The 23,533-nt window shown below is 40.1% G+C and overlaps 1 protein-coding gene across 1 annotated transcript in view; it reads left to right on the top strand.

Annotated features, from left to right (window-relative positions):
* Positions 1-23,533, top strand: part of Pard3b (par-3 family cell polarity regulator beta) — a 965,008-nt gene that overhangs the window by 552,668 nt on the left and 388,807 nt on the right. Inside the window, exons 12-15 of the mRNA XM_059278226.1 lie at positions 6,138-6,308; positions 10,459-10,591; positions 15,459-15,558; positions 22,736-22,851. Coding sequence (XP_059134209.1) covers positions 6,138-6,308; positions 10,459-10,591; positions 15,459-15,558; positions 22,736-22,851 — 520 coding nt within the window. The remainder of the gene's footprint in view (positions 1-6,137; positions 6,309-10,458; positions 10,592-15,458; positions 15,559-22,735; positions 22,852-23,533) is intronic.

Below are 23,533 nucleotides of genomic sequence, written 5' to 3'. Positions count from 1 at the left end.
CGCCACGGATGCTGGGACTTTGTTGCTCTGCTCCATACAAACGGAGTGAGGCTCCAAAGGTGATAACTGAATTAAATCCATCGAAGGGTTTACAATAGCTGAGTAAGTGGATACGGGGCCAGTACACAAAAAGTATCAAGCCAGCCTGTGCTCATCAATTCTTCTTAGGTACAGTTTATAAATTAAATGTTTTCTTCATTATAGATGAAACTTATACTAGTCCCAATGTACCTGACTGAAAGATTTTTTTTTCAAGTGACTCAATTTAGCAAGCACTTCTTTAGCCCCTGGAGTGAGTTAGGCAATCTATAATAGATTGGAGACACAGAATAAACGTCCTCATTCTATAATCTAGGAAGCTAAGGATACTAAATTAAATATGTGAGAAACTAATTCCGTAAGGGCAGCAACAGACAAATAGCTGTAGTAACATGAACGGTGGGCAAAAGAGGCTTTAGTTGTGCTGGAGATTAACTATGAGAGCAAGATGGCAGCCGCCAAGCCCTGCCAGAAAGGATAAGGAGATATCTAATAAGTGCAAAGGACTTTTGGAAAGGAGGAAGGGTGTGGGCAAAGTCATATACACCCGACAGGGCTCTTTTGGGGAAGAGTATCCCTCTTCCATCAACTGAGACGTGTTAGGGCAGATGATATGAAGTGAAAGCTTCTCACATGGGTAAGGCAGTATAAAATGAATACTACAGACATCCAGTGTGGCTGGCTTCCTTTCCAAAACTGTGCTTCAGAGTGCTTTGTTTATTCGTGTCCTTTCAAACTATTGTTTCTAAGTGACTTTAAATGATAACAAACTGAAGTCTATTTATTTTTACATTGATTTGTCTTATGCTTTGGTTTGTTTTCAAAATTACAATAGGCAGATATTGTCATAGATTAATTTTAGAACCTTCAAATGGATTCATTTGGGAAATTGTCTCAATAATCAGGTGCCACCTTGCCTGGAGTGTCTGCTGCTCTGGGGAATGTATGTTGTGAAGTCTGACTTTGGGGCTTGGGCCCTGGGTGTTGATAATATCTCAAGAGACCTTACCAAGGGTCCTGTTAGAAGCATGCAGAGGCAGGAGCCAACATCTGGTCATGATTAATCCTCTCAACACCCTGGACTAATGTGGATTGGCCTTGGGCCACAGCCAACTCTTCCTGGGAAAGACAGCTCCCTTGCTTCTCTCGGATTATGCAGAGTCCTACTCTTTACCTTAGCATCACTCCAATCCTACATGGAGGGGTTTTATACAAACAGACTAACAGAAGTGCATGGAGCCATGTTTCATCACTAGTTCAAAACAGGGGTTACTCAAGAACTGAGCACTAGGAGCTGAGCTAGAAGGTCACAGGAGCCCCTGGATGTCATTGCAGTTCTGTGGGAGGCACATGAAATATCCTGCACCACACTTGACAGTCCCTTATTGCAAAGAATTATCTGGTCCATTGCAGAGAAACCATGGTATAAATATTTGCTTTGAAGAGACTAGGATTCATAACTTTTATTAGGTTCTCAGAGAGATCCAAGAACCCATAAAGCTTAAGGATTATTAGCAAAGGGGCTGAAAACAAGACTCCAGAGTGACCCAGACCTGGTTCAGATCTGCTCCTAGAACATGACTAGTAACAATTCATCCAACCCCTCTCAGCCTCAATTTCTTCTTTAAAAAAAAAAAAAAAAAAAAAAGTAGTGTTATCGTAAGGTTTCAATTATCTCATGCATTGAGAGAGTTTAAGCATAATGACTACACAGTAGAAACTTATAAGGTGTTTTATTAATATTTTAGTACCCTTAATCATTTCTAGAAATGTGATTTTGGAATCAAAATAGCACAATAGGAGCTCATACCTATCCTCATCACTGGAGGGGCAAGGCAAGATTGCTGTGAGTTTGAGGCCAGCCTGGGTTACATCATGAGTCCCATAGTGAGATTAGCCTGTTCTACAAGCTGAGACCTTGTTTCAAAAAAAGAAAAGAGAGGAGAGATAAGAGCTGGCCATGCTAAGACCCTTTTGAAATCAATTAATCCTCTGTCTTTACATCCTTATATAGTAGGAAGTAATGTTTATATCACAAGGTCATTGGAAGAAATGATTAGAAGTCAAACAAAATGCTTCCACAGATATTCTGCAGAAGGGAGATGTAATACTCATGCATCTGGTCTCTGAGCTTTTGATCCCTCCTTTTATGATAAGTGGTTAGAACTGATGACTTTCTAAGCCGTCCCAGGCACATGCAAGAGAGAGACTTATACCTCATGTAAGTTTTTCGTGTCTGCACTAAAGTACCCTGAGGAAGTCACTCTTTGTTTTTACTCCTGTTTCCCCTTCTCTTCAACATTGTTTTGGGTGCCAAAGGTAAGGACTGGGTCTTTTGCTTAGTGTTCTGTTGATAGCAAGATAGGAAGAAAGGTTTCCTTTGTCTTTAAAATTATTTATTTGTTTATTATTGTTACTGTGAGCACATGTGTGTTTGATGCCTGTATATGTAAGCACACATGCCATGACACACATGTAGAAGCCAGGGGACAACTTGGGGGAGTAGGTTCTCTCCTTCCACCTTTATGTGGGTTGCAGGAACTGAACTCATGTCACCAGGCTTACATTGTAAGTGCCTTTACCCTCTGAGCTATCTTTCAAAACCCAAGATTTATTCCTTTGAAAAGCATAAGCGTGACCCAGATTGTGATGAAATAGGCATGCTAAAATTGCTAAGTAGCATCCATGGATATTTGTATTCATGCGTATAAAGTTGTGGGTTTTTACTATCATGCCCACATATCTATCTGAACATAATATTAATAGAAAAATATCATAGAAAACTAACTTTTTGGTGAAAATTATTTCAAAGTGAAAGATAGTCATGATTTTCAGGAATATGTTTGAATGAGTAGCAAGTTCTTTGTTCAAGCAACTTCATTTTAGATGGTGTCTAGTAAGGGACATGTAGTTAGAAGGCAGACTTTTCCTTTTTCTCCAGTTTGCTCCCAAGCATCTCCTATACCTTCCTATGCCCATGAAGTCTGGGTATTTCTCTAGATTTCAAATACTGCTTTCTTCCAACAGTTATCTGTGGCCTTCACTGGTTTTGAAAGTCTTTTCATAAAGCAGTTCCCCTCTGGGGATGAGTTACTATTATTCATATAGTTAGGAAATCCTAGTGAATTCAAGACGTGGACTCTTCTGTTCTTTATGAACCTTGATCTTAACCAGCCAAGCCAGTTCCAATACATATGGAAGTGCCTTTTCTTACTAGGTGGTAGATAAACTATGCCTTGTCTTCTTGGAGCATTGTATTATTCATCTGTAAATGGAAGAGTTTGGACCAGATGACCTCTGAGGACCTTTCTAAGCCCAGAGCTCTGTGATGGTATTCTAAATGTTAAGACAATGTGGTCTTCCTGGCATTACCATTAATGAAATTATCCATCATTTATCTTATGAGCAAAAAGCACACACCAATAGCAAGAGGACAGCCACTCCTGCAAACGAGAGTGTGTGGATTTTTATTGTGACCACAACTCTCTAGAGACACATGTGATAAATGTGAATGTCTCAGAAAAAAATTCTAGAGGCCCTGGGGTGAGTCACCTGACCTGTCTTTCTGTTTTGGACTTGACTGTAGTAAACATATTCTACTTGAATGTATTCTAGACGGCTGAGACTAGAATGCAACTGGAAATAAGTTCATGTTAATAGCTGTTGGTATTAGCTTTTATATACAATTGTTTTCTTCTCACATCTTCCCTCTCATTAAATTCTTTCTCAGATACCTTCAGTTTTTACTGTCCCTCTTCCTGTTGTAGTGGATGAGGTGTCCTCCCGGTTGACAGACCTTTGTAGATCTTAACTGGCTCATTTCCTGATGACAGTGCCTGTGTCCATATCCAACTCTTCTCCTTCCTCCCCATCTTTAAAATCTGCACATCAGCTTCCAGCCACGGTAGGAGAATTTTAGTGACAGGATTCAGCCCAATGGTCCTCCCCGCATCATATGACAAATTGGAACAGATCCAGCTGTGCTTCCTTTCATGTGACTAAACCATTAAGGCTGTGGTTGTTTTACCCATCTCGCCATTTCACGGAGGCTTAATCCTATTCTTTGTGTGCCTAATTCACAATTGGATAGCAGAAGAGAGGAGATTTCTTTCTTGGTAAATTAGGGTAAAGGTTAAGTGAAGTTCCAAAGCCAGAGGGAAGAGACATTAAGTCCCCTTGAGGCAGGCCTCTGAGCAGTTTGTATCTGATCCTACACACTCTCTATTGATCCCAGTGCCTTGGCATCTCATTGCTGTTCTCAGTGAGCATGGACTCCTTCGGGTGGCCTCTGCAGCCCTGTGTTGCCAAGACTCCACCCACCAGGTGATGTGTAGGACATCTCTAAATGCTCTCTAGACCAACAGCTGTCACGCCTTCTCTCCCCCTGTTCCTTAGGGACAATTCCTCTGGCCATCTGCCCTTGTATTAGTCCAGGCCTATCAACTAGACCTCGGGTTTTCTCTCTGAGGCTCAGTGACTCACTTCCAGTCTTCACTGTGTGTCTGTTCTGAGCGTTTCTCAGGGAGGTTTTTTTTTTCCCCCTCTTTTAACTTTTGCATTACATTGTGCTCATTTGAACTTCCAGATACGTCTTACTGCAAGAATTATTATTATTATTATTATTATTATTATTATTTTGATTTTTCAAGACAGGGTTTCTCTGTGTAGCCTTGGCTGTCCTGGAACTCACTCTATAGACCAGACTAGCATTGAACTCACAGAGATCTGCTTGCCTCTGCCTCCCAAGTGCTGAGATCAAAGGCATGCGCCACCACCTCCCGGCAAGAATTCTTTTGCATTTAGTTAAGCATTATACAACTATAGCTTATAGGCTGCAAGAAGAGGGGCTGAAGGGCCAAATTTCACCAAACCAAAGCTTGAGTGAGTCTCATCTGATATGCTATAGTGACAAATTATAGTTATAATTCCCTAGTTCTGATTATTTTTGTGGAAAACTTCATAAAAACACAAATCTCCTTAACTTGTTGGGTCTGTGAGTATCACAGGAGGCAGTTAACAGAAGTCGTCTCTGGAAAAGTAAATTACTAGGCATACCTACACCTATTTCTGTTGACTGTATTAACATCAGAAGCAGGACAGGATTCTAATTAGATATGAACCGTGTGGCTTTCTCAGTGTCAAGTAGCATAGGACAGTTTCCAGTCTCCAGTCTATAAACACTGTAAGCACCATTCTTCCCTCCCCTCACCATGCCCACCCTCACCCCCACCAGCCCTGTCTTCCTAGAGAGGGGATGCCCTGTGTTCTGCCTAAATTATCTTCCTGAAGAGCTGGTCTCCCAGTTTATCGGCCACTGCTGGAGACATCACTGACGGAAGGCTTCTTGCTGAAGATGACTTCTGAATGAATCACCTTGAATGATAGAAAGATAGGTGAGGCTGACTCTCCACACATCAGGGGTCCTGGTGCTTTAGTGGTAAATGGTGTCTCTTCTGGGTCAAAGTATTTAGTAGCCTGAATATCCCAGAAAAAAAAAGCCTGACAATTCTCTTTGTCAAGCTTTCCTGCCAGAGTTATTAAGACAAATTGGTCCTTCACTACACACATCTGTTTTCTTCTAGTTGATGAGTAAGTTTGTACTAGAGTTAGAGAAAATTATATGAAGAATCCGTTCCCTCCATTCAATAGGACTAGCAATGGTATCTACGAGGGACATTATGCTGTCAAGCACACAGCTTTTAAGCATGTCTCTCCATGCCTGAAAATGCAAACCCTCCTTGTGAGAGATAGATAGCTACAGCCTTTGTTTCTTAACCCCGATTCCTTGAGTCCCAACTGGGTCTTTGCCAAAGCAGAGCATAGGATTCATATGCTTGCCAGACAGAGATTTAGATAAGAACCATCAGAAATGTCTAAATTATTGCAGCTCGGGACTCTAAGATTTCTAAAAATAACTCCTTTCACACAGATCACAATTGTTAGTATTTGTGACTGCTTGATAAGCTCCAGAACCTCTTCCTGCCGTTGAAAATCATCCCCAAGAATTAAGGTTCACATTGCTGACTGTCTTATCTTTGTACTTGAACTTTTCTCCAAACAGCTTCCTGTCTCACACTGTTTTCTCCTCTCTGCCTCAGGATGGCCGTCTGCGAATGAATGACCAACTGGTTGCTGTTAATGGGGAAACTCTTCTGGGCAAGTCCAACCATGATGCCATGGAAACGCTGAGGAGATCAATGTCCATGGAAGGAAACATCCGGGGCATGATCCAGCTGGTGATACTGAGGAGGCCGGAGAGACCACTGGAGGTGATAACATTCTTGACTTTGCTGAAAATTGCTGGCCACCAGAATATCCAGACTCAATCACTCATGGGGTAGATAAACATTTATTGAGTCTATACTTGGAGAAATATGCCCCAGACAGGCTCTGATGGATGTATGAAAGAAACAAGTGGTTGTATATTTTAGATACAATAAAAAGCATGAAAATATGCATATAAAATAAATCATTTATCAAATATCACAGGTCTGTATTTACTAGGACTTACGTTCAGATTCCTAGGGTTCTGAACTTACTTAGAAAACATCCCTCTTAATATAACTTTTGGTGATATGCTAGCAATGCCTGTACTTTAGTAAGTTCCTCATTGGATGGGTATATATAGTGTTTAATGTGAAGATTATTATGATATAATCAGATCTCTATATTCTCCCCTAATATCTACACTTAGTAATACAGACATGAGATGACAGTAAGTTAAAGTTTAATTTGTTAAGAATTTTATTTTATTTTGTTAAGTAAATAGAAGTCTTATTTATTTTTAAATATTTGATTGTGCTTTTTAAAATGTCAGGAAAATGTCCACTTATATATGAACCTTACATGTAAAATAATATAGTATAAAATAATATATTGTAAAAGGAGTATAGAATAATTCTTAAATGCTGATATACCAAAACATTTCATTTACATAAAAATATAAATAAAAATGATCTATAACAATATTTTAAAAGATTAAGTATTAAATATTCCTAAAAATTACTTCAGGAAAAATGAGTAAGTTCATAAAAATTAACAAAAATATCAGCACACCATACATCATCGTATTAGGATAATATCTAAGGCCAAAATATGTTTCTGTAGTACAACTTTAGATAGAGTTATAGACTACTTAGAAAACTAATATCAAACATTCGTTTTAGTAGTAAATTCAACCAAAGTTAAAAAATGAAAGATTATCTAAATGAAATATACATCAGTGGGGCTCCTTGTGTTGTATATGGACCACTTGCACTAAAATCCTCAATCTGCTCTTCCGGACCATGAAAATCCACAGCTAGTGTGAGTGCTCGATGTGTAGAAGATAGATTCTGGTACCTGGTTTATCCATTGTGGGAGCTTCATTTCTCCAAATGTGATTGGCTCCCCATAAATGCTGCTAAAAGAATGGAAAAGCTGCATGTGAGACCCGCGTCATCATCTGACAGGGTGGTCTTGAGTAGGGAAATGATAAACCATCTCTTCCTTTGCTAGATTATCAACTATTGGGAAAGAGTAACTGTACCTTTTATGATCTTTTGAACATAACCTTGTAGATGTTAAATAAATGTAAATTGGCCAATTACTGGAGACTATATATAATGAATGAGCTTGTTTTCCACATGTGCATCTGGTTAAGTGACAGAGTCTTCATGAATATTTAATGGCTTCACTTATGTACATAGTTTGAATGTCCTCGTCTCCTGCCTCCTAGCATGAGGAAAGGGCCTGTCTGGTGTAATTTGGTCCTTCCTATAAAGTCCTGGGATGCAAGGAACCCACTTATTGGAGAGTGATGTGAAGGACAGCATAAGGGAGGTCTCAGTCACCCCTTGTTATATATCTGCATATTATAGCTTCCTTTTAATATTTTCTTTAACAAAGGTACCTCAACTAAGAGAAAAGAAAGGAAATATGGCTGGAGCGCCATATTCACACAGAGGCCAAAAACTAAACAAAAAGAGAAAAGAATGAGTATGGCTTTAATAGACTTAGAGATATCTTTACCTCCCCTTGTCCCTCATTTCATGTCTCTCTCTAAAATGCCTGTGAAAGGAGTAGGTAGATGTGATCCCCTGGCCCATGGAGTTGGGATACTTTGCATTGGCAGTTTTTCTTTAGAGCAGTATCTCTATCTTTAGTTCCAGAGTGGAATGGGATCAGCGTTATCCCATCAGAAGAAAGTATTAACTCTCTGTTCATTATCCATCCTCAGATGTGTCTTGTTAATACAGTTCCTCAGGGAATCGATCAGGAACAGGAACTCTTACAAAAAGCAATTTTTATGAGGACATTTAAACAAAGATCCATTTTCTTTCCCTAATATTTACATGCTTTCCATGGGGAACAAGCAGGCACTTGACTCTCAGCTATAGAAAATCTTTGTGTTAGCCATGAAGATTAAAGAGTCTATTCCTTATAAAGACAGAAGCCTAATGTACAGCTTATCTTTATTAAATAAAAAAAACCCAGCTATGTGGTCTCCTGAATCTGCCTCTCTGTGTCATGCGTATGCTGTGCACAGTGTATGCGGTACACACTTGCTTTTTGCTTTATTCTCCCACAGAGCAGCAAGTGCCCTCTGGTCCATAGAAAAGCATCCATAACCCAGAGGAGGTCTAAGCACTGCTCAGACATCAGGGCAAATCAATTAGTTAGATTTGGCAAGAATGCCAGCGTAATTGCTGGAACATTACACCGATATTGAAAAGAAATGAAGACGCTACTTAAGAAAAGTCAAAATATAAAGTTGTTATTTCTCCCCCACATTACCCAGTTGTACAAGATAGGTAAACAGTTTTGATGAGAACCTCAGGAAGAATACATAATGAGCCCTTGATTGAATCAGAATCATTTTGAACAGAAGCATGTTTTTCAAAGGATGAGCTTCAGGTTGAATTGTGATGCTGTTTGCGCCTAGAGACTTGGTATTTAAAAATGGGTTATGACCTGGTTTTGTTTTTCTCTTTCCCCAAACACTTCCTTCCCTGCTGCAGCTCATCTTCACAGAGGCAGCACATGTTTAAAAATCCATTATATTTTTTATTGGCTGGGACACTAATGGAGGCCTCCACGACAGCTCTATTTTACAGGCTGGATGCTTTAATTAGCCTGGTTACTGATCAGTTGTTGGGATATTGATTGTGTCATTTATCAAAGAGCTAGGAAAGCAGAAAAAATTGTTTTTGTTCTTGTTGTTATTGTGAATTGAAAACACAAGGCAAGACAGGTCCTACCTCGGCCTGCCTGCTGGGACTCCCGTTTTAACCTGGGACTCACTGGTCTCCTCTACCTGCTTCATTTGGACCAGCACCACAGCAGCCAAGGGTAACGTGGTTAAGTGTGGGAGAACTGTTAGAAGCCCTCACAAAAAGCTAATAGCCTCGGCAGCTGAAAGCATTTTAATTATTTAGGACACAGAATAGAAGTGAATGCTTCAAATATTTTGTTCAGCTAGACACTGAGTTTTCGTAACTAAAGAAGAAAAAGTAAAATCAAATGCATTGTTTCAGCCAAATGCTTTCCTGGAGGAGGGAGCTTGGGGAGTAGATCTGTGTTTGCGACATGTGCCTCTCACAAATGGCCAAGAGGAGAGCTATGGAATGACTTCCAAATCATTTATTTCCCTGAAATCTGTTAGGGAGACAAATAATAGGAACAGGAGCAAAAGACAGCTCGCTATGCCACAATCCGCTCGAAAACATAACTGAGTTCTCAGTCATCAGCTGCCTCCTGTTACCTCTTCAGCACCTGGGGAAGACGGTTTGTGGGGTGTTAGTCTGGATACAGCAGTTTGCAGAAAACTGTGGATTTGTTTACAGACTGTCAGAATCCAAAGAGGAAAGAGAAATATGGAAGAAAAGAGACTCCAGGGAGAACCACTGTCTGGCCCTGTCACAGCTATCTACTTTAGCATCTGGCCAAAGCCTGGGGTCTGCATAGGACACAATCATGGCATTCTGGTGACAAATACTGCTTGGGTTCTGACTTGTCCTGGAGCATATGCACTTATCTGGGGAGAAAGAGTGGCAGAGGGAGAGAGGAACCAGCTGGTTGGCAGAGAAACACCCTTGGCATGAACTGGATTCTCATATTGACACTGCTACAAGCTGTACTCCCAGATGGAAGAAAATTTGAAAGAAGGCAGTTGTAAGTGGGGGGAAAGAATAATAAAGTTAATCCTCTTTTGTGTTGGCTATCAGCACTCATAATCCTTAACACTACATTGTCCGGGCTGTTTATTTCTTATTGAAAGATGTTTGAACAGACAGAGTCATTTAGATTTTTTTCACAATTGAAGATAATACATGCTTGCAACTCGAAAGAGGATTCGGACTAGGACCATTCTTGCACCCTGCTTCAATTGTCCAATTTGGAATGTATTTTTAAAATGTAATATTCGTTTCTGTCCCTCAGGGGCTTGCAGAGTGTGGGGCCCTTTCCAGACCGTGTTTTGAGAACTGTCAAGAAGCTCCGAGCACCTCCAGGCGAAATGATAGTAGTATATTGTATCCGTTTGGCACTTACAGTCCACAAGATAAAAGAAAAGGTAAAGTCTATCCCGTTCCATCCTCTGAGCGCACAAAACCACAAAACTGGCTTTTCCCTGAGAAGAGGGGAAGGTATCAGGGACAAAGGCGAGTTAATTAGGCAAAGTGCAGACTTTGTCACTCAAAGTCAGGAGAGCTGAGGGGTGGGTGAGAATGCTGACTTGGAACTTGTGAATCAGATGCCTGGCAAGGTTTCCAGTTGAAGTGACAGTTTTCTGTGCTTGCTGCCCCAAACATGAGGATTTTGTATAAAACAAACCATGAGTGGAGAATCAAAGATGGCAAACTGTGAGTTTTTGGAAGATCTTTTGAATCATTGAAAGTTACCAAGTCACTTTAAACTGCATGGATTTACATGAAACCACAGAGTGGTCATGATATGACTCCAAGCTCTGTGCTTGGTTCCAAGATGAATGTGATAAATAGTGGAACAGCACAGCTTGGGGCCATCGGCGTGGCAGCTGGACTGTTCTTGTTGTCTGATAACATACTCTTTCATTACTGGAATGGATCACATTTGAAGTAGACTCCTGGATTTTCTCCATTGTTCTTTCAAGCTTACACTCCAGGTCACTCAGAAACTTGTTTTATCTCCCTCTTTCTCCCTTCTTTAATAGCTTTTACTTTTTATATTGCAAAAGCAATACATACATATTCATTGTAGAAATTTTAGGGGAAAGCATTAAAAAGAAAATTTAATATTACTCATTCCTCTATCTATCATAACTCCTAATCAATAACATTTTATGTAGATCTTTCAAGTCTTCTCTTCATGCAAATATGTATACATAAAATGAAAGTAAAATGAAATGTACTATATGTAATTTCTAAGAATTTTTTTCCTCAATTGATACCACGTGATGAGTATCTTATGTATCACTAAATTCTATAGCCTCCCATGCAGTGGTGACATGCTCTACTATTCAGTGGATGTAATAAACATTATAGCATCGATCCTGTATTTTTTTTTAGAAGCTTAAGATATCACCAAACTATAGTGTCACAGGAACAAATCCCAAACTCTGATGTTATTATATCAGAATGGACTTCTGAATTTGAGATTGTTTGAGCATAAAACTATTTCATCTGAATGAGATGTTGGGGGCACTAGTTCCTTTGAAAGTTTTCAATTTTAAGTATTTGCTGTTTGTTAGGTATATTGTTAAGTCATTTACGTTCAGATTCAAAGTGTTTCATATTATTAGCCTCATTTTACAGGTGAAGATGTAGAAGGTCTGTGAGAATAAATAATTTACCTAAGACTATGCATATTTGATACACGCAGAGCCTGGATTCAATTCCTGTACCTGGCTTTGGTTCATCTCAGCCACAGCAAAGGCCCTGCCTAGCATTGTTCCCTTGTAACTACTGAAATCTTTCTACCTGGTCCTAAGAATGCCGATGACATGCTGACTCTCCCTTGTAACTAGCTAAAAGGAATTACTCAGTATGTATTGGCTTACCTTAAGTAAGTTGTGTGTTCTTGACAGTTCTTGAGACTTTCAGTTCCACTGTCCACAGAGCAGGGAAGGAAGAGAATTTCTCTGTGGAACACAGGAGCATCCTTAGAACTCTTTCTGCTTTATGTCTGCAATGAAAAAGTGATTCCTTTGATTACAGTGACCACAGATAATCTCTGAGAAGATTTTTGTATGTTCTCTTCCTTCTAAAACATAAACGTGGATAGAACAAGTTTTATGCCAATAAAAAGAAAACAACAACAGCAACAAACAAACAAACAAACAAACACACCATAAACCCACTAACCAGTGACCTGCCAGGTACCTGCTTCATTTCTCACCCTGACTTTCCAAATTAGTATGAAAATCCCAGCTCCTTCAAGACCTTTCCCATCTGTGCTAGACAATTTCTGTTAATGCCCACTGTGGAGTAGTGTGGTACTCTAAGATAGTAGCAGAGGACAGGCTGCATCCTAAGCTTCGTAAGAGATAAAACATTGTTTGCTGGAAGAAAATAAAGTCTATCTATTATTAGATCCTTGTGTGTCTGTACCACATTCCCAGGTTGCCTGAATTCAACTTCTCATAGCATGGACTCTGAAAGGCTGTGTGAGAAGCTTACTATTCATGGAAGTCAACTGACTTAGAGAGTCTATGGACATCCTAGAATTAAAATACCATCATGCTGTTCTCAGCATGTCCATTGCTTCTCTTCAAGTCTTAACGTTTTGCACTTTGAGAAATTCCAAGAGGGCCTGAGTTGCAGAGCCAGTGAAGGTGTTACATGCCACAGAGACTTGTGAACTATGATAGTGGCCTAACCACAACTGACTTTAAAAGGCTTCTTTTAGCAGAACTAAGTTAACTTGACAAAATGTAATGTCTAGTGAATGGAGAAGCTGGGACAGCCAAAACATTAACTTTCTGCCTTCCCCTTTTCCTATTCTTTGTATGTTTAAGACTGCAGTGTTGATATACTGTGTTCCATCTAATTTGGTAATAATAGTACATACTGCCCACAGTTTGCTCCGTATTTTATTTTTTATTCTCTTCAAGCTGTTACACAGAAAAGGAATTTTTAGAACAACATTTGTAAAATTGGAACACCAGAAAATTCACATTCGTGTTGGAAAACTGTTAGCTGGGCCTCCTGTGGAGGAAGTGGGGTGCTCCAGGATAACAGTGGGATGGAGGCTGTGTCCCTGGGACTTTCTGTAAGCGCTAGGCATTGGAAGAGTCATAGCGTGCACCAACACTGGACTTCATGCTGACAGAGGGAGCCTCAGCACACCGCAACTCTAGCTCTCGCTCTCTTCCCCTTGTCCTCCTCACCTTCACACTCTCTGCCTGCTTTATCTCCTCCACTCAGGTGATGCTGAGGTGATCCACTGCCCAAATCCTTCCAGTCATCCATTAGTTAGGTCTTTCCTCCCTACCTCAAATCAAAGATTTCCACTTTGTGCCCTGTCCCAAATCCCCTGGAGGATTTGGAAGAAGTCATGAAATTCCCTAATGTTTGTGTTTGTAGGAGTCGGAGTGCATCCTTCACTCTACAGCAGGAGGCACTCTGCAGTGCTGATTGGAAACTGAATTCTCCTTCTCAGTTGCACTAGCATTGATTGAATACCTTTGTGTTGTCAAATACTATCAGGAAACAGACATGTGTACAATGCCACAACACTATCATTACCCTCAAGAAGAGTGTAAGGTGGGGTCATCAAGCTCTCTAAACTTGGCCATTGTGGTGCAGAAACAACTACAGTAAGTGTGCAAATAAACGAGTGTGGCTATTTTCAACAAAACTTTATTTAAATGCCAAATATCGGGCTCATTTCAGACCAGGGCCATAGCTTTCTTGTCTTATTTAAAGTCCTGGTATTTTTGTTGTTTTTGGTGGTGGTGGTGGTTTGTTGTTGTTGGTGGTGGTGGTTTGTTGTTGTTGTTGTTTATCCACTTCTCAGCTATTCTTGACTCTATGGACTCCACAAAACAAAAAACATAATATGGTAATTAAAGAGGGCCATTTAGCCAACAATAACTTAGTGACTAGAAGACACATTGTCAACATTCACAGGTGTGTGTGTGTGTGTGTGTGTGTGTGTGTGTGTGTGTGTGTGTGTGTGTATTAGGAGTATACTCACACAGTCAGTTAAATCTAAAAATATTATTTGTATAAGATTAGAATTCTGCACTTGCATACCTGATACAAAGCTTAACGAAGGTGTCAGGGTCACGAGAAGACAAGTCCGTACAGGGTCTGAGTTTGTTGTACACAGTCACCCAACATGATGTCTGCCTCTGCTCCTGTCACCACACTAAGAAGAAGAGCTAGGACCTAGGATTACAATAAAAGTTAAGGTGATGGCTATAATAAGACTCTATAAAAATCCTGAAGAGAGGCTTTAGAAGAGACAACAGAGAAGACAAGGAAGAAGTTACCTTCAGTTAGAAAAATGTGGATGAGTAGATTACAGCTTGATAGCTCGATAAATAGCTGTCTTCACAAAAATAGATGTGATCCAGGACTTATTTCATGCTGCTAATGCACAAACGTAAACGTTAATGGGTGAAGACAGACATCATAGACTGTGCAGATTGATAGAAGAAGAATGTTTTGTAGTGATTAAGGTCCAGAGAGGCTCATTCTAACAGCCTGTCAAGAGGCTTTTGGGGGACATTTAGGGAAAAGGATACAACCTACAGTTCTTCGCACCCTTCGTTAATTTTGTGGTTGTATTAAAGGTAGGAATGTTCAGAATGAACAATATGGTTAGCACAATGTCTGACCCACAATGTCTCATCAGAACTCACTTCTTGTTGGTAACAGGGATGATCAGGGTGCATGTTATTTTTCCACTACTGAATAGCTTGTAGAAGAATGCCATGTTTTATTCAGTAGGAAACCCCAAATTCAGACTCCAGTCTTTGGCTTATAAGATTTTATGGCACAGATAGAAAAAGTGGATCTTTTTCCTCCTGCTTTGTCTAAACAATGAGCAGGGTCTCAGGGCATCTTCTTCAGTACTTTTTCTCACTCAGGTAAATGCCTAAATTATAATTCAGAGTAGTCATTATAAAGCCATAATTATAAAAATATTAAGATATAAAAGACATGTTCTATGAGTCGCCTACAGATCAGGGATATTGTTAAGCACCAGGCTTTCACAGGTAACTAAAGGTCATCGAGATGTGTGGATTTATTTGTCATAGTGGTCAGTGAGTGGGTCATACCCATAGATACTCTAGAAGGCACAGTTCATCTCAGCCAGGAAGCGTTCATGTGAGACCTCCCATTCCAGGTGAAGCTTTATTGATTTCAAAGCTGTTTTATGTGTCTGAAACAAAAGTAGGCACTGAATCCTTCTCCCTATGGTTCACTACAGCTTCATTTGTTCCTTGTTTATAGACCTACTGCCTCCCAATGACGGGTGGGCTGAGAGTGAAGTACCGCCGTCCTCACCACTGCATCCTGGTCTGGAATGGGGCCTTGAAGATTACAACCACAGGTATCGATAAAATGATATATCATAAATGGTCCCTGTTATAGTTTTTCTGGGAAAACTCAGCAACCTTATTTTAACTCTATTTCTTTGAAGAATGGAAATCTCACAGTCTCCATTTTTCCTTTTGGGTGAAAGGTTTTTCTGGCTAAGAGCTTACATTGTTCATAATTGGCTTCCTGGAATTTTTTGAGATCCATCTTATATAATTAACATTGCTAAGAAAATAGCTGGTGTTTCTTTTACAAGTTCCAAGACCAGAGAAGCAGAGCTTCAAAGGAAACTTACATAGGAAGATACACAATAAAACTGAGAAAGCACAGAGCCTCGGGTTCTCTTTACTTTGCAACTGGCAAACCCGAAAGGAATTTTAAAAATAGATGCTCCAAGAAAGTTAATGTAACCTAAAAATTAAAGCAACACCATATAATCTAAAATATTGAAAAGGGTACCCAATATTATAGCCACTCTATAATAGAAACCAGAAAATCAATAACTTTTAGACTCACACAAGCAGGAGAGGGGAAGATTTACTCAGCATACATACTATTTGACTAGGGGATTCATAGAATGTGCTCTTCTGATGAGTTTTAAAAATCATTAAATTGTCTCTTTGCTATTTTCTGTATTTATTATGGCTGTTAAAAAACTGTGTATTTTATTCCATTCTGTTTCCCATGATAATCCTGTGAAATTTCTTCATTTTTCTTGCAGCAAAGCCGATGTCATTTCTATTATGCTTTTTAATGCAATCTGCTAAAAACAAGGCAAAATGAGAGTGTAGCCGACTGTATCCGAGGGAGGCTGCCTATGTTGCGCTACCGCTACTTTTTGAAATCAGTTCTTTTCCTGAAAACAGTATCATGAACTGCACTGAGAATCACAATGTGCTGAACCAGCACTGGTAGGGCTCCCTTAGCAGAACATACGGATGTAGTTAGTTTTGGTCATTTATCTGCATTGTCTGCCTTGATCCAAAATGAACTTGATGATGTACAGAAATCACTGACTGCCCAAAAGTCAATTCACAATGGGTCAAAGACCTTCATTTAAAGCTTGAGACACTCAGACTGCTAGAGGAGAGCATAGTGACCAGACTTGAACACTTTTTGAACAAGACTCCAGTAGCACAGAAAGTCCCAGGGATCGACAAATGGAAATGCATAGAATTAACATTTCAGCACAGTAAGGGAAACTGTCTTCAGAGAGGACAAGCAGCCCACAGAACGGAAGAACCTCAGTCAGCTCTGTCACAGGCAGGGGTTGATATGTAGAAAACACTGATACCTAGAATATATAAAGATCTGCAAAAATTAAGGAATAAAAATATAAAGCTGCCAAATCAATAAGTAGGCTAATAAAATAAACAGATAGTGTTGTAAACCGGCATGTGGAGGCCCTGACAGGTTTAAGCCGAGGTGCCCCATGGAAGGTGGGGGAGACACACCATGCGGACAAGGCATCCACATGGAAAGTTTTATTATTAAAGGGGGAGAGGGAGGAAAGAGAGGGGGAGAGGGAGAGAGAGGGAGAAGGAAAGAGAGAGAAGGAGAGGGAAAGAGAGAGGGAGAGGGAGAGAGAGAGAGAGAGAGAGAGAGAGAGAGAGAGAGAGAGAGAAAGCAGAGGCAAGCCACAGCCTCATGGAAGGAGAAAGAGGAAGAGAAGAAGGGAGAAGAGGGAGGAGTTTTCTCTTTGATTTTTAATTAAGAAATTTTTTATTCATTTTTACATACCAATCACAGATCCTCCTCTTCCCTTCTCCCAACCCTCCAGCCTCCCACCCAACCCTGTAGCACAAATTGTTAGAAGATCTTATTAATAAAAACAAAATTCATAGAACCCCACAAATATGGGAAAATAGAACTACCCCATGACCCAGCCAAACCAACCCTTGCCATGTACCCAAAGGATCCTATCCTGCCATGGAATCATTGCAAAACCATGTTTATTGCTGTGCTATTCGTGAAAGCAATGAAGTGTCACCCAGCCAAGATGCCCGTCTGGAGGAAAATGGATAATGAAAATGTCACATCTATGAATATGTATGAATTTCCCTCAGCTATTATGAAGACAAAGTCAGGAAACTTGCAGGATCATGGGTAGAACTGGAGAATGTATTAAGTGAGGTGACCCAAACTCAGAAGATGTTCTCTCTTATAATCAGATCTTAACTCTTATTGTTCGTATGTATGTAGATAAGGGCTTGGATTGTGAGAATGGGTATAGACTATAACACCAGGTAGGCCACCTAAAGAGGGGAGCAAGAGGTACTGAGGTAGGGATGAGGGGTACCTAAGGTCACATGTGGCACAAAAGTGGAAGAGGCCATGGGGTAGGGTAGGACAGGGAGAGAAGGGATGTGGAAGAAGTGGGGAAGAGAAATAATAGCCAAAAATTTTGTTTGACAAAGGTCATAATAAAACCTAACTCCTTGTAAGCTAATAAAAAAGCAAAACCTTTTTAAAGTCAAGAAAAAGATGTGTTTTTCTCCTAAAAAGATAAACACACAGCTAATTAGGAGGGAGAAATCAGTGAATAATGCCCTGGGAGCACAGAAGATTGAGCCCCAACTCTGTCTGTAAGACAAAGGAAGGTTACATCAGATAAAGAGTGATTTCACAGAACATGAAGGGGGCCCATGAGGCAAGGATATGGCAGAAGAAAAGTCTTGATGAGAGAGGAAGGAATCCTGTGTTCAGTGTAGCTGAAACTGGGAGATGGAGGAAAAATCCACGGCAGGTATTCTGCCGTGTTCCATGGGCATCTTACTTCTCTGGAAAGCAGTGGAGAAACACTGGATGATTCAGTGCCAGGGATGAGAGCGTCAAACCCTGAGCAATTTCAGTTGTGGATGGGAAAGCCACAGCCAGCCAGACTCCTTAGACACCAGAGTAGCAGGGTCTAAAAGAAAGGAGGATTTATATAGGTAGAGGGGACAGAGACATTTCTGAGATGGATAAAATAAGTCTTAGTGCTTTTCAACTCTTCCCTCTCCTGGGAGCCTGTGACCTGTACCATCCTGCAAGCTGTGTGTTGCCTAGGTGACCAGCAGCAGTGGGATTTGGAGTGTGAGGATAGAGGAAGGACTGGAAGGGAGCCAGGGACGTTGAGCAAGAAAGCCAAACATGGAAAGCTCTCTACAAGTGAAACATGCACTTTCAGGGGTGGAGTCTCTAAGCAGAAAAACTCTCTTGTATTAAAGGGGAAAACTAAATTTGATCATATTTAATGCCTGTTCTTTGAAACAACAGGACATCTTTATTTCTGTTATAACAGTGATATAACGGAAGAGAGAAGTTTAGAATATGTGTGTCTGAATAAAAACAAAATATATGAGAAATGTGTTTTTGCTGTGAAGTCTGAATAAGTGGTTAAAGCCAAACAATAACAAAATGTGTTGAGAGTTTGTCAGCTTGACACTAGCTAGAGTTACTTAGCAAGAGGGACTGTCAGCTGAGAAAAGGCCTCTGGAAGATTAGCCTGTAGGCAAGTCTGTAGACCTGTTTTCTTGATTCACGGTAGATATGGGAGGGTCCAGATTACAGGGGTTGGTGCCACCTCTGGGCTAGTGGTCGTAGGTGCTATGAGAAATCAGACTGAGTAAGCGTTGAGGAGCAAACCAGTAAGCAGCACCCCTCCATTGTCTCTGCATCAGTTCCCTAGATGCTGGACTATATGCTGTAAAGATGAAATAGACCCTTTCTTCCCCAAGTTGTTTTTGGTCATGCTGTTTTACCACAGCAAGAGAAACCCTAACTAATATGATATTCTTACCACTTTAGAAAACACTTGGTTATTCCCTTATTATTCATATTTTCCCAATCATATCCCCCCGTACATACATAAGTCATAGACTCCTGATGCTCCAAACAAATCTTCCCCCCTTCAAATCTCCCTCCCTGTCTTTTGCCTCCAGAGAGTTCTCCTTGAACATCCACTCCTGACTCCTCTGTGTCTTTCACATTCCTGGTATGTCACCATTTTCAGGACAACGGCATATGTTTCTTGCTGCCCTTATTTATTCATTATGCAGCATAATTTGACAAGAGTATCATTTCTATTTGAGAGATTCCCTGGTTGTTCATGCTGAAAACACGGCCTTTATCTAGGACATGTCTCTGGCCTGCTGTCAACTTCCAGCTTCCCACTGCAACCCACTCAGCCATGAGCACATGCTAACTTCCTTCAAAATTAAAATATGTCATATTTTATAGCTAATCATTGTGTCACCCTCACTCCAAATGCTTTCGATGTGTAGGATAAAATCGCAAACGATTGTACCCGTCTAACTTACATGGCCCAAAAATTTTCACATTAACTAATTCAATACTACACTCATTATTTCAGTGTGCTGTCTGCTGACATTGGCTCTAATCCCATCACATCTTACATTACCCTCACTTCCATCCTTAAATATCTGCCAATCTGACTTCAGCTTTATTCTGCATTCCCATTTTGTATGATGGTAATAGGGATCCTGCTAAATGAACGTTTTCAAACTGTGCATTTGGACACATTCAACATAATGGTAACAGATGTATATAACATCAGATTAATGGATGTAATCAGACATATGTATATATGTGTAAATGATTTACAACATTCATATGTACAGCACAGCTTTCATTTATCCTATTTTCCTCAATTACATCCTAATATTTTTATAAAAATCTATTTGCTTTGTTTGAGCAGATCCTAGCTTGATTCTGTATCAGATGTCACTCTGGCCTATTTATAGAATGGGGGAGGTAAGAATGATTATTTTCCAAAAGTTTAGAGAATTTGAGCTCTTATTCTTGGCATTTCAATTATTGCCAAGTCTGAAAAGATAATCTAAGAGGCTGAATTAGATTAACCAATACACCCATCAGTTGGGTAGATTCCCATAGTCTGCCATGAGTAGAGTGCTTGAAATGCAGTGAGATCTTTGTTTTAAAGAGGAATATTCATGTTAGTCCTAAACATCTTCCCCAAAGGCTCTTATTAAAATGCACAGCATCTGCTTCCATTAACTGCTTGGCTTTCTCTTATTTCATCACATCCACAAAAGCAAACCTAAAATGCAAGTTACTTAGGAGGCTGATCAATGTAAAAGGGAAGGAGTTCATGTGTTCAAGCTAGGATTTGAACCCAAGCTTGTGACTCAGGTTCTAGCTTTGCCCTTGAGCAACCATGTGATCTTGGACCATCAGTCCCCTTCTTTGGGCCTTAGACTCTTATGTGATGGGTGGGTGACCTTTAATCCCTTCTATCTCAAGTCTTTGAATCTGTAAAGATCATGTGTCTTGCTGACATTAAACCTGCATCCCCACACATGATCAAAGCATAAAATCTTATGTGAAAATAAAGGATGAGTAACACACATAAAGACACATGCCACCACAGCTCCAAAGCCTAATGGAAGCTCGTGATCTCAGTGGTGTCTCTGAATTCTGCAAAATTAGTAGGAAAAGTGGGGTATTCTCATTAGGCCACACAGGCCTAAGTAACACTAAACAAGTCAAGGACTCTTGGGTACAATTGGCATACTCTGCCATCATGAGGTATCAGATCTATAGCACTTCCTCTTTTGACAATGCACCCAGATAGCAAAAAAGAAACCCCCTGGAATCTTTGTAACACTAAATAAAGTTTAGTCTGCATTGTTTCCATGAAAATAGGTATAATCTTTACATTGGAGAGAACCCTGAGCCCTCATTCCAAAACCACCCTGACCCACAGAAATAAAAAGGAAAGATAATTTGGAGCTTATTAATACATGACTAACACTGAGTTTTTAACCACTCAGTATCTTGCATATTTGAATTTATTTAAACCTTTACAATGGCCTTCCAAAGAAGTTCTCTTACTGTACATTTTATAGATGAGGAAACTAAAGGGTGGACAATATAATTATACTCCTTTTATGTATTGAAGTGCGGAGAGCTCCATTGACTTACCCAAGTCACACAGCCAGCAAGTAGCAGAGCCAGGATGTGAACTGGTCCATTGTATTCTATGGCCCTGACTCTCGAGCACTGTACTGTGGTACCTATCAGGACATATTCTGTTTCTACCCACTGAATTACAATAAAGGAGGTTCATCTATTCGTTCAGCAAGGCTACTACTTACCATTACTGACAGGGAATATTAAATATTAAGGATAAACAATTCATTTTTTTAAGAAAAAATTAAACGTGGCTAGTGTATTTAGTTTGAAAGTTGAGGTTCTTCTCAGCATTTTGGGAGGATCTTCATTTATTTAGAGGGATCAACATTCATTAACGTTGCTGCTGCTGTTTGTCCTTTAAAATGCCAGACACTTTGAAGCCCACCCTCTGTCCTTTCAGATTGTCAAAGAATCCTGATTTGTCACCTAACAAAAGTCACACTGAGATGAGTCACACATACCCATTTTAGCAAACTCGAGCACAGAGGAGAAAGCAGTTGCAATTTAATGTATGGAAAGTGTGTCCATACTTATTTCTAAACGAATATAAGCCATTATCTAAATTTATTTATATAATCCCTTCTACTGAATCCCCAGTCAAAACAGAGTGTTCGGTAGAAGCAAAATTCTTTAGATTGACCCCAAGTAGCAAAAATCCATAAAGGGCATTTAATGTATTTGTGTCTAAATTGTCAACTGTGCTGTTCCTGTGGCTTCCTTTTGGTGTTATTGATGGCCAGACTATCTGCTCAGCATTAGCATCACTCTTTGAAGATCACCTAAGAAGGTAAAACTCAGTCTCCTGCAGCCATCAGTCATTCGGGATGATTTTCTTCAAGGAGACGTCCCTTTCGCTGCTCTTTAAAAGGCCCCACTTATCCCACAGGAGTCTCTTAGCCCACTTTGGGCTCTACTAGTGTCTAGCAGCATCCTTTGAAGTGTTAGGGCTTCCCAGTACCCCTCACTCATGCAGCAGTGTCTCAATTGGCAGAAAGGACGGAGGAACAAAAGATGTTATTAGCCCGTGTACATTTTACTTAAAATCTACTACAGAATAAAATGCATAGGCCACAGTTGTTCCATTCCATATGAGAAGTCTGAGAATCGAGAATTGGTTTAAAATACATGCTACAGGCTGAAGAGAAAATGATGAGGGAATGTATTCTATATTTTCATGTCTGTTCATAATCTTCCTCCCTCCCTGCCTGCCTCTTGCTTTAAACCTAAATGTAACATATACCTTCTTTCCACAGCTCTGGGGTGGATTCCACAGTATATTTTCCAGATCAACATGTCAATTTCAGATCTGTGATACCAGCTATGCAGCATGAATCAATTAACCTGAAAACCTCCAAGAGCATGGACCTTGGTAAGTGACAGAGAGGAGCATCCAAATCGTTTTTTCTAGTCTCCACCCATCTGTCTTTCCAGAAGTGCAGTTTTGTTCCTCTAACTTCGGGAGTTGGGAAAGGGCACTGTTCACCCCATTGTCCCATTTCCTCTCACACGTTAATTGCAATTAACCTGTTCGTAAGGGAAAAAGAGATGGCTTATTTCTATGAAGCATTCCATATAATTCTCTCTATACATAGATCAGAAAAAAACTAATTCTAGAAAACTTGAATGCCACAAAAAAATCTTGAACTCACTTGCCTTTGCTTCTGTGTACTGGTTTCAGCTTGTATAGATCTTGCCTGGTGGGCATGCCCGTTGCTTGGCCTGGCAGGATAATGGGGTCAAATGACACTTCCCATTGGTCTCTTCAACTAAATATCCCTAAATCCTATGACTCTAGAGAGGTGAGGTGTCCCTCAGGTCTGTCACATTGAGGGTGTTGTGGCACCCTAAACAATCTTGCTGACATTCTGAATACCATAGGACTTATTTGCTTCAAGGGGAGATCCAGGACTCTGGCAACAATTTAGACCAAGACCTGGAGCTATAAGACTTCTTAGACACTGAAGAGCACTGTTACCATCGTCTGGGATCTTAGAAACAGAGTATAGCATACACTCAGAGCAAAATATTCATTGCATCTCAAGAGCTCAGGG

This window comes from Peromyscus eremicus, chromosome 13 (assembly GCF_949786415.1).
Source record: "Peromyscus eremicus chromosome 13, PerEre_H2_v1, whole genome shotgun sequence".
Lineage (NCBI taxonomy): Eukaryota > Metazoa > Chordata > Mammalia > Rodentia > Cricetidae > Peromyscus > Peromyscus eremicus.
This window is presented reverse-complemented; position numbering and strand designations above follow the sequence as displayed.